The sequence below is a fragment of the Oryctolagus cuniculus genome, chromosome 2 (assembly GCF_964237555.1).
Source record: "Oryctolagus cuniculus chromosome 2, mOryCun1.1, whole genome shotgun sequence".
NCBI classification, from domain to species: domain Eukaryota; kingdom Metazoa; phylum Chordata; class Mammalia; order Lagomorpha; family Leporidae; genus Oryctolagus; species Oryctolagus cuniculus.
Genome location: NC_091433.1, coordinates 113,937,565 through 113,949,739, shown reverse-complemented (window position 1 = coordinate 113,949,739; position 12,175 = coordinate 113,937,565). Strand labels below are relative to the sequence as shown.

Genomic DNA, 12,175 nt, shown 5'->3' with positions numbered 1-12,175 from the left:
CACCTCCTGAGCAGTCCTGGGGCTCAGCCTTTTCCCCATCTTCTGAGTCCATTTTCACTCCTGAGTTCTTCTCCAAAAGGGACATTTTGGACATGAGTGAAATAATCAACAGGCGATGAGAGCGAGGAAAGGACCTGAGCAGAGAGGAAAGGAATCTGTTACAGGGTCTTCTGACCCCAGCCCCTTAGGGTGTCCAGAACCGGCCTCCAGCTTTCCTTGCAGTCTAGAAACGCTCACTGCCTCCAGGAAGCCCTCCCAGGGCCAAACCATGCCCTTCCATCTGTTACTTTGCCAGGACAGTGCTTTCCAAACTGTGGGTCACTGTGCTAGCACATGAATCACAATATCATTTTTGTGGATCTTGACAACAACATACAAAAGTTAAATAGAAAAGTCTGAAGTATGTTGCTATAGCCATAGAGCTGGCAAACCATAGCCCCTGGGCCAAACCTCACCCACTGCTGTATTTAGATAAATTTTTATTATAACACAGCAGTAACTTTGTTTACATATTTCTATGGCTGTTTTGGGGGGCTACCATAAGAGTTACATAGCTGAACCATCATGTGGCCAGAAAAGCCTAGAATATGATCTTAGCCTTTCCATTAGAAGTTTTGTGACTCTCTGCAATGGCTAACCTTTGCCTAAGCAGAGGAAATTTCCTTACCCTTATCATGAAATATTGACTTTCCAAAGATCCCAGGAGGCTCAAATCCTAGTCCAGTAGGGTTGACTGACATGATTTGCTCCATTTGGAGAGGTTACTATTCAAAGTATTGGGTTCCAAAATCTCTGTCCAGGAGCCAGTACATTCTAGACTATGAAATAAGCCCTCTCAACCTTCCAAGAAGGTGCTAACATTATCAGAGTTTGCAGGTGTCCTAAACCAGTGTCTGTCAGCTTATTGGAAGAAAACCTCTTGGGAGATAGCAGGCTTCTATCGAGGCTGAGAGCCTAAGATTTAGGCAGGTCTCAGAGATTATACTTAGAAAGACATGTTTTTAATGGGGAGAAAAGCAAGGCAGATGGTCACAAGCTACTCCAGTACCCACTCCATGTCATTTGGCCTTCCAAAGCCACAGGTGAGGACCACTTACCTGAGCCGGGAATCCCGGTGGTCTGTAGCTCTGTCGTGAATATATGGAACTCTGTCTTCTGTCTTCCTTAATCTTAAGAGTCTTGAGCTGGTCCTCATTTTTAAAACAATCAGTGTGGGAGTGGCTATGCAAATGTAATGGCAGCATTTCTTTAGCCAGTAAGAAATAGCATCTTGGGTTATCAGATATCACTCATCACTTGCTGTTGCCCATACCAAGAATAAAACAAATTCCATGGGCTAGTATCACCATACCACGGCTATGTCATATCTATTCCACATACTTCAAGGTTCTTGACATAGAACCAGTCTAGTCTGATAGAGAAGATGTAGGTAACAGACACTAGTAAAGGAAAGAGGAGACATGGGCCAGGCCAGCCAGTGAGCACGGAAAAGTTGGGAAATTCCTTATTCTCATGAAGGTTCTTGCCCTAATCTCAGAGTTCAGGTGAGTTTCCACATCCTAGAGAAAAATGTTCCTTTCCTATCTTTTCCCAAGCGTCTTCCAGGATACTAGTGATCCTGCCCTGCACCTCTCCTCTGTACCCTCTTCTTCAGAAATGACATGCAAAACACCCTCAAGGGACTGTCCTTGAGCAAGCCCACCAAGCACCGGTCTCTGTCTGTGGCCTATTGGCTATTTACTGTCATCTTCCTCCATTGGCTATTTACTGTCATCTTCCTCCATTGCATTGCTTGTGCTCGGGCAGGTCAGTTCAGAGGAGAACCCACATAACACAATGAAGATAAAGCTACTGGACCACCTCCCAGCACATCAACACCACAAGAACAGCGACAACCATAGTAGTCAGCCACAGAGCCCTCATTGTGCCAGGCCTGGGCTCAGTCCATTTCTATCTTTACTTCAGACAAGCTTTGGAGGATCTAGTAAGGAGGTATAGCCCTCCCTTCTTTACAGACAAAACACAGTACAATTGAGAAGTTAAGCAACTTATCCAGGATCACATTCCTGGTCATTGGAAGGACAAGATAGCAGTTCAGGCCTTTCAGAGCATGTCATATCCCCATCTCTTAAGCATGATTGAATATGGGGGTCTCATTTTCTAACCTTTCTCCATGAACACATTTCTATAATATGCAAACACAGACATGTGTTTGACAAGGTAGAATGCAATGTAAAGCAAATTCCTACTTTGTATCTTTCTTTTTGTGCCCAGTGTGATATCTGCAACATCATTCCATTGCATCAACACTTTTCTACAAGACCATTTTTAATTTTAGGTATTCATGATTTGTCTAAAGACCTGAAAAATGTAATTCCCTCAGTGGCCAGAATAAAGCCCCCTAATTTGCCCATTAAATTCCTAATAAAGAGAGATGTATCTTTGGAGAACACCTTGATCAGGGATGAGATGGTGAAGGAAAAGACAAAGTTAAAATAAAGTCAAAGTGGCCACCACATCACTGTCTAGGCAGGCAGTGATGTGACCAGAGGGGCACTTCTCTTCTGCTGATTCTAGAATAAGGAAGTAGGGACTGGGGGGGGGGGCTGTAAGGGAAGCCCAGTGTCACTCTCAGGATAAGGAAGATGTAGACTCATGAGGAGGTGCCAGGTTGGGATGGCACAAAGTAAATTTGCAGAGATCATGCCCAAGTGGTTCCAGAGAGTGAGGGAAATGAGAAAGAAGAGTTACGTCCACAGTTATGTCCATAGGGTGGTCTGACTCAGGGTAAACTCTTGCCTTTATAGCCTCAAGAAAACTTCTGTAAGTTTGATTATCTGTACCAATATTGATACATAAGGACACTGTTTACTTGTGGGAGGTTGAGGAAGAGGACAAGGAACAACTAATATGTGTCACATATGAATGGATCCTAATCTAACAAATCACCAATTTTAAACATTTGGGTTATTTTCACTTTTACACCACCATGAATACACTGTGTGGGTGTATGTGTATGAAACTCTGCATTTCACACACACACACACACACACACATGCACACAAATATACATACTGTATGTGTATTTATAAATTCTGTGCCTAATATGCTTAGACTTAAATCTTTGCACCTATTATTGATAATGCCCTCAGATAATTCTTAGATATATAATTGCTGGCTCAAAGGATATGTATGTTTTATTTATATATTTTTAAAATTTTTATCTTATAGTGATCTTTAAGAACTCTACTTGATTGGATAATGTTCTCTCTTTTCTAATTACTCACTAATTGAGGCACTATTGAGACTTTGATTGTGTGTGTGTGTGTTTGTGTATGTAAACATTGTGTTTTGGGTATATTGGTGGGAGGAGCATCTATTAGTATGTGTGGGGTTTTTAGTGTGATGGTTTTCTTGGGCTGCTCTGCACGTTTTGTATGCATTAGCAGTATATATTTAATGTGCGTTCTGGGCATTGTGTGTATGTTGTGTGGGTTGTGGCTTTCTGTATTTCCACATGATGTGTGTGCTGTGGGAGGTAAAAGCCTTGCTTCCTTTGTATGTGCACGCAGCTGCAGGGCTCGGCAGGACCAGGGATCTGCCCTGGATTTAAAGGTAGGACCTCTCTTCCTTCAAGGCAGAACAGAAGCTGCAGCAGGCTTTCCATTCTGCACTTCAAGCCAGCCTCCCGAGCCCAGGTGGCAGAAGTGCCAAGAGACACCTAGCAGTCCTTTTAGAATTTTTCAAAACAGATTCTGCTGTGCAACTGCTCTCCCAAGGAGTCCAGCCATTCTCACAGCTGCTCTTGCAGTGTTTCTGAAAAGATGAGATCACTGAGTGATGCCAACTTTAATTGGTAGTGAGACCCAGAAACACGGGAGCCTGACAGGTGTAAAAAGGCAGCACTGGCCCCAGAAATCCTCCTTACCAGACTCCTACTCCTGTGCCCTCCTCCACCCTCACTGGGTTGGGTGGGGCTGCTGTCCCTCCAGGGCCAATGGCCTGCATCTCCCAATCTCCCAACCACTCTTTCTTGGGCATTTGCCACCCTGCCCTTGCATACCTTTAACTTCCGGCAGCTCTAGGTCTTCTTCCCTCACCCACAGATTCATTTCAGGGACCTACTCCCATGTAATTGTTGATGATCATCTGCCATGGGTTCTGGCTGTTTAACAAGGATGAGGGAAGCACTCTGAAAGGAATGTTTCAGAATTATCGTTCCCCAACTTCTAAGCATACTCCACCCCTTGGTTAGGATTCATTTTACTTATTAATTTATTTGCAAAGAAGACATACACACAGAAGGAGGGAGAGAGCTAGCGAGACAGGGGAATCTCTTCTATTCAGGGTTCACTCCCCAAATGTCCACAAGAGCTGAAGCTGGGCCAGGTCAAAGCCAGGAGCCCAGAATTCAATCCAGTTCTCCCATGTGGGTGGCAGAAACACAAGTACTTGAGCCATCACCTGCTGCCTCCCAATAAATGCATTAGCAGGAAGCTAGAATTAGAGGCAGAGCCTAGATTCAAACCCAGGCACTCCAATATGGGATGTGGGCATATTAATCACCGCACCAAAATGCCCACCCTTGATTGTACTTTAAGAGTTTTTTTGTGGGGCTGGTGCTGTGGCACTGTGGGTAAAAGCCCTGGCCTGCAGCACTGGCATCCCATATGGGTGCCAATTTGAATCCCAGCTGCTCTACTTCCAATCCTGTTCCCTGCTAATGCACCTGGGAAGACAGTGGAGGACGGCCCAAGTCCTTAGGCCCCTGCACCCATGTGGGAGATCTGGAAGAAACTCCTGGCTCCTGGCTTTGGATCAGCTCAACTCCAGCCATTGCGGCCATCTGGGGAATGAACCAATGGATAGAAGATCTGTCTCTCTCTCCACCACTCTCTATAACTCTTTCAACTAAATAAAATAGATATTTAAGAAAATAAACAGTTTATTTTGTGCAAAGGCCTTTTTCATCCCACATTTACTCCAGTGGCTTGAGTCACAGCTGCCAGTCTCTGTGGCACGGCTGAGTAAAGGGGAAGCCCATGCTTGTCCCAAAGAAACGTGGCACCATAGCAGAGCAGAATTCAAGAGCTTCGCTGCCGCTGCTGTCTCTCATTAATCACTGGTGCAACTGCAAACTGCAGATCTAGGCAACATGCCCTGCCCTGCCTTTTATCTCAAGGTGAGTTCCTGTTCTCTGCTTCTCCAGTTTCTCCAGAGTTGGTTTGGGGGGAAGAGTCAGCCTGTGTTAGATCACCATCGCAGCCAGCTGTGTTTTATTGATAGCGTTGAGGGGATTAGCCTAGAGACAAGTATAGGCCTTCCTGGTAGAAACAATAGATTTGGGTCCTGGATCTGTTGTGAGATCCAGAGCAACACAAGCTCAGAGCAAGAAGGAAAGACTTGGGTGGACATGTAAGCACATAGGAAAGTCCCCAGCGGTTCAGAGGCCAAAGCTCTGCAGCTTTTCTTGCTGGGACCTGGATGAGAGAGGGTGACAAGTGAGAGGACAAGAGTGGAGGTGGCACAATCAGCCTGACAACATGGCAAAAGGGGAGAGTCGTCAGTAGAAACTTTAAAGTCTTGGAGGAAATTTCTAGTTTCCATTCATGGAGAGGAAATGAAAGTTAAGGCTCAATTGTAACACATACCTAATTCCTGTGTTAAGCATCTTTTATGGCTCTAGTGTCATTTTGTTACATTCTAAAATCATCACTTTTTTCTTCGCTTTGGGAATTATTCTCGGGGCTAGAGTTGCTGCCTGTTTGATTGGGCCACTTCTTAAACCCCACTAGCTCTTCCGCTCTTCCTGCCTACTGTCTTCCTCATCTGTAGGAACTTGGGGCAAAGCAGGCACGAGGGAAAAGACACCATAATTCATGGGTTGAGATTCAGCACTCCCTAAGAGCATCACACAGGTCAGATGAGTGAGTTTTCATACAGGAAAGGAAGAGTATTAGCATTTAATTCAAAGGAGCATAAGCCCAGAGCTCCTGCTAAAAAATAATGCTAAGTGTGAGGAAAAGGCAACAGAGCAAATATAGTAGAATGCCAAAAAGTATTAGATTCAACAGAAAAAAAGATTTTTAAAAGAGCAAAAAACCCCAAAGAATGAAATTTCAACCACAAATTGCTAATTACACTAAATATTCTTACTATCCAAAGACTGGGTCAACAATATATGGTGTATCCACACAATGGAATGAAACTCAGCAATAAAAAGTAACAGAATATTAATGTAGGCTATAGCATGGATGAATTAGAAAAATACTAAGCTGAATGAAAGAAGCCAGGCACAAAAATATTATGCAATATACAAATCCATTTATATGAAAATTCAAAACTGATTCATACTAATAGGAATCAGATCAGTGGCTGTCAGGAGGAGGGAGAGAGGAGACAGATTGTAAGGAGCATGAGAGAGAATTCCCTGGGAAACCGGAAATGTTCTAGATTGGCTTGGGAGCATGGGTTTCAAGTGACCTATATACGTGTCAAAACCCACCAGACTATACAGACATGTGTCGGAATACTCATCCCAAATGAGAACAGTGGTGCATGTAAATTAAAACTCAAAGCTGATTTTTTTTTAAAAAAGTTCTATAACAGAAAAACTAAAGTTGCTTTAAGATGACATCTCATGAACTAGATTTGCTTAATCTGGCATGCCTTACTTTATTGGATCATGAAACATTTCTAGGACTTTTAATACGCTCCTAGTGTTAGCAGGACCAAAAGAAAAGAAAAGAGACCAATGTTTTAATTACTATTAATCCCCAAGAATTCACTTGTTAACCACATTGTCTCTGAATTCATCATTAGCCAGAATCCCCAGGCCAATGTCCAGTCTCACCCTTGGGCTCCTGCCCTCGCAGTGGAGCTCCTGGACAGGGTACACTGGTGGGGTGGTTCAGCAAGTGGATGATACAAGGTGTCTCCAAAGGGAGTCAGGTCACATATCTGTTGAATGGCACAGGACAAGCAAGGTTTCATGCCTGGGAACCTTCCAGGTGCTCTTCTGACCATGGTCAAGAAGCTGGCAACCCATTGGCAGTGACCCAGGCTGCTCCAGCTCAAAAAGTGAATTTGTTAGATGAGATAGGTGGAGGCTTCCAGACCCAGGACAGGCAGGGGCTGCACTATGCCCCTCATAAGCAGGAAGCAGCTATAGAAGATATGATGCTTCTACATCCTTCAACATCCCTTAGGATTAAGGGAATAGAATCTCTGAGGGGGGAATTATGTAGGCAGGCAGATAGGATAAAACTGATAGATTTGTGAGCTGGCTGACCACGCCTTCACCATGCCCCCGTGTGATCTCATGCCCCTACCTGACCCCCTGACCCCACCTGTATGCCCACCTGCCAATCAGACTACGTAATCACTCCCCTTTGGAAGTGGGTAAAAGGCCTGGAACACAGTGGGCCCAGCCCTTTTCCCCATCTATGCCTTTATTGCCCTTGCTGCTCCACACCTTCAGGGTATGTGGCCTTCGGACCACATAGCCTTCGGGCTGCCCTCTCTCTGCCTTTGCTTCACTACCCATGCTAAGCTGCTTGTAGCTGCTCATAACCAAATGCTTGTTGCACATGGCTTCGGGCCTGCTCTTTGCTTGGTAAGGATCTAGACTTTCCTTTCTCCCTAAGATAGAGCCCTCAATCTCCTATGCATTTCTCTCATTGAATAAAATCCTTAAAACTTAAAAAAAAAAAAAAAAAAAAAGGTGGCAACCCTGGAAACCCTTAGACAACACAGGAGCCAGGCTAGCAGAGGGAGAGGATATGCACAACACTGAGTGCTCTTAGCAGCAGCCCTTGGAGTCAGAATCTTCCTCACACTGTGTGCACGGCTCAACAACCCCTGGAGGAAAAGATTACCATCATTCCTGCTCAGGTATGCAAACAGAGAAATAACTGGCGTGACACAGAGGGTAAGCTACAGGTGTTGAAATTTAAAGGTGCTCTCACTAATCTGTCCTCCCCAAACAGTATAAAGGCTGCATCATGCCCCTCAGCTCAGGACAGAGTCAGGGGGACCTCGGTCTGAGTCGCAGCTCTGCCTCAGGTCAGTGCGTCAACACCGAGACCCACTGCCCTACCAGCAAAATGGCAGTGAGGACACAAGGAGACCAGGGTGGTGAGGCTCACGGCAACTCTCAAGTCAGTGTGGCGGGAGCCTGCTTCAAGCACTGTTGCTCTTGCTGCTGCTGCTGCTGCTACCGCGCGTCCCTGTGCTACTGTTGATGCTGCTGTGCTGGCATTTTGATTTTCCAGTAAACTGTTGCTGTGTGTTGTTGCTGTGGTTGTTGGTGTCCCTGCTGTTCCTACTGCTGCTGTTACTGACGCTACCGCTGCTGCTGTGGGTTGAGAACCACTTCCCTGTAGCATATAAATGCCAGCACCTAAAACACTCACACCTGCACAGTGACATTGAGAAGCTCGGGGGTCAAGGATGGCAAGCAAGAATACCATTGAAGAGGATCCTACACTGGCTGGTGTGTGAGATGAGGAGGGCAGGGTCGGGCTGTGCCAGGAGGGAAACAAACAGAAGGAGGGAAAAGACAAAGTAAGAGTTAAGAGGTAGAAAAAATAAAATGGTAGAGCAAGAAGTGACATTTGTTAGAAACAGCATGTTCTGGCCTCACTGTATACCAGTGGAGTCAGAATCTCAGGGATGAGGGTCCAGGCACCATAGTCTCAAAATGTCACCCACCAGGTGGTGCCCAGTGGGCAGCCAGGTGGAGAAACACTGACGCCCTGGGCCCGCCCTCGCCTGCGTCCTCAGAGCAGCAGCAGCAATAGCTCCTGGAGCTGCTTGGAAAGGCAGGACCTCAGCCCCAGCCTGACCTTCGGAGCCACAACCCGCAGGGAATTCACTGCCCAGGACAGTGTGGAAAACGGAAAGGCTCAGGGTGAATCCAAGCCAGTGGCTCTAAACCGAACTGCACTTGCCCCTGAATCAGAACGCCTGGGCCTGGAGCCCGGAAAGCTTCTGAGGAGATGCTGACACAAGCCAGGGTTGAGAACCTCGCATCTCATCTGACCCCACCTCCTTGTGGGGCCAGTGTCCATCCCATAGCCACCCCCAGTGTCCTGATGCTTGGGGCACTCTGGGAGGAGGGGCGCTGTGGAGGGTCACCCCAAGTCAGACAAGGGAGCTGCTCCCAGGAGCTTACAAGGGTGATGAGACAAGGACACTGACACCTGTGTGCAGGTGCGAGCACTCAGGGCAGTGTGCAGCAGCCAGAGAGGAAGCCACCCCATGCAGAGGGGCTGAGGAGGCCTGCCTGGAAGAGGTGGCAGGAGAGCTGGTGTCGCAGGAGGCTCCTCCCTGTTCTCTGGCACGAGGAACCCAGGAGCACAGCCCACCCTGGCAGAGGGCGAGGTTATGTGTGGGAGGACAATGAGCCCTTGGGATGTCTTCTACATGACAGTCGCCTGTCATAGCCTTGTGCTGTGTTGAAGCATCACACAGGGCGGTGGCTGCTGCCGTCTCACAGGGTCATATCTGACATTGTGCAGCCACCCACCGCTGCAGTCTTGACCTGGCGTGGAGGCTCCTGCCCGCCCATCAGAGAAGTGCCTGGACTCCTGGCTGAGGGACAGGTTTCCTGCCCCATCAGAGACAGTAGGGTGGGCTTCCTGTGCAAGGCCCACTCCAGGCAGGAGTAGCCTGAAGCAGTTCCCGGGAGCCCATGCCCTAGGAAGCCTCCAGTCACTGTCGTGGGTGGTCCTTTCTGCTTAAAGAAGCTGGATCCCAGCCAGGTGCTAGCGGTGTGGCTTTTCAAAAAGCCCCTGCAGCACCAGCTCAGTCTTGCACCAGGTGGAATATGGGTGCCTTCTGCCTCAATTTCCCACCCCCATTTTTCCTTTTTCACTATTTTGGCCCAGAAAGCACAGGTTTATACACCACTGATGGCATGATATCCCTGTTAGAAGGAGCAGGAAAGAGGGTAATTACTAATAATAGCAACAATAAGAGTAGGCCGTCATTTGTTATTTCTCTGTATACTTCCTAATACTGAAAATTGAATAATTCTTTTAATCTCAGAAAGACCCTATCAGGTGGACTCTGTTACCATCCTATCCTCATTGCATGCATGAGAAACCTGAAGTTTAGAGGAGTTGCTAGTCAGTGACAGAGCTTGGACTTGAACCTGAGTCTGCGTAATTGCACAGCCCAAGATCTGAAGCTTTGGCAGTGTCTACTGTGACAAGGACCAAGGACAAAGCCAACACCCACTGTGGCTGACTGTGAGTGGCTTTGAGAAAAGCTTTTCCCCGGTGTTCTAAACGCTAAATGCCTGTCACTCAATCAGAGTGGAAGGATTTTTCCCCAGGTTTCTGATGAAACTCCCAGCCTAATGCAAAGAGGGGGGAAACTAGCCTTTTCCCCTACCCTCATCGTCTCCTGGGCGCAGAAGATAAGGAGCTCTGCCATGGGGCTCTGCCCTCTGACTTGAGTCACATGAGTCTCTTCTGGTCACTGCACTTCTGTGAGGGCTGTAGATTAGCTCAGGACTTACTTTCTGGAGGGCCTCACCCAACGAGAGGCCAGCAATTCTCAGGCTGATCCTGGTCTGCAGAAAAACAGCCTCTCTGGGAATAAAAATGATGAGCAAAAGTAGACACCACTTTGGTGGAATTACAGGTCTAGTAGAAGACAGAGCTGTCCATCAAAATGTCACACAAGCAGATGTAAAGTTACCTGTAGGACAAGAGGTATGATGTACAGATGCCCAGCACTGAAGGCTTGTAATAAGGGATGAGATTAGCAAGTGACTATGAACTGAGATCTGCAGAGGACACAAGGATTAAGTAGCTGAAGAAGGGAGGAAGTGAGCTTTCCTCTCCTCAGGAGTGATAACCAGCTGCTGTTACTAATGTTAGAGCAGGCAAAGACAGAGCTAAGGCAGAGCAGTGAGGACCCTTGAGAACCGCTGTATCTCCATCCCTGAAGGTTAGCCATCACCTCTGCACTCTAAACCACATTCTCCTCTCTTGAGAGTGCAAGGATCACTGCCCAGAGGCACAGAGAGCCAGAGTACCCGTCTTTCGTCCTCCACACCCCATCAGCTAGCACCCAGGAAGCGAGTATCCTGTCATAGCAAATGGAGCCAATTGTTCATAGGGTCTGCTAGCAAGATATAGCTTTGGGCATACCTGGCACATTCCACCACTCTGAACTCCCTCTCTGAAAATTTTAGAAGCTAAGCTAACTCCCGGTCTTTAACTGCACAAAGCTTGATCTCTGTGTGCTCCTCCACACAGTGTCCGTCCCCCTCCCCATTTCCACAGCATTCTCATCTGAAAAGAATGGCAAAGAAAGGAAGGGGTCTTATTCCTATTCCTTCATGTACCCAAGAGTTGTGTGCAGTCCAGCAAAGTAGAGCTGGGAGGTGAAGGAGTCATGTGCTTTTCTTAGTATTTAAAATAGTCAAGAAAATGTATACATTCATCCACATTAATGGATTCCCAGTTAACCTCAGATCAGGTCCCCCTGCTTTTAAGTCCAATTGTCTCAACTCCATCATGTGAACAGACGATCTTGTTTGGGGCAGAAATCATGATTGACCATTGTATGGTTTTTAACACATGATTTAATACATAAACTAATTCTTGCCTAACAGATATAGTTTATTTATAAAACCATGTCAAAAATTATGGTGGGGCTGGAGGGGTGAAAGCATAATTTAAAAAGTTAACAGGGCCAGTGTTGTGTCACAGCAGATTAAGCCACTACTTGTGACACTGGCATCTCATATGATCACCAGTTTGAGTCCCAGCTGCTCCACTTCTGATCCAGCTCCCTGCTAATGTGCCTGGACAAGCAGCAGAAGATGGCCCGAGTATTTAGACCTCTGCTACCCACGTGGGAGACCCAGTTGCAATTCCTGGCTCTTGACTTCAGCCAGGCCTAGCCCTTAACTTCAGCCATGCCTAGCCCTGGCCATTATGGCCATTTGGAAAGTAAACTGACTGATGGAAGATTCATTCTCTCTCTCTCTCTCTTTTTCTCTCTTTCTCACTCCCTCTCTCCCTCCCTCCCTCTCTCCCTACTCCCCCAACCCTGCTTAATTTTTAAAATACATTATAAAAATTGTAGATGACCCAAAAGTTTGTTTTAGAAAAAACTTAATACCAAGAACATACAAACACCTGTTTCACGAACCATC

At 46.6% G+C, this 12,175-nt stretch overlaps 1 protein-coding gene across 2 annotated transcripts in view; it reads right to left on the bottom strand.

Annotated features, from left to right (window-relative positions):
* The window catches only part of IL37 (interleukin 37), a 133,072-nt gene that overhangs the window by 22,278 nt on the left and 98,619 nt on the right, over nucleotides 1-12,175 (bottom strand). For both annotated transcript variants that reach the window (XM_017340139.3, XM_017340141.3), the window contains 2 exons: nucleotides 1,098-1,221; nucleotides 4-134 (listed from right to left, as the gene is read on the bottom strand). In XM_017340139.3, coding sequence (XP_017195628.3) covers nucleotides 4-134; nucleotides 1,098-1,221 — 255 coding nt within the window. Of the gene's footprint in view, nucleotides 1-3; nucleotides 135-1,097; nucleotides 1,222-12,175 lie in introns of those variants that run through there.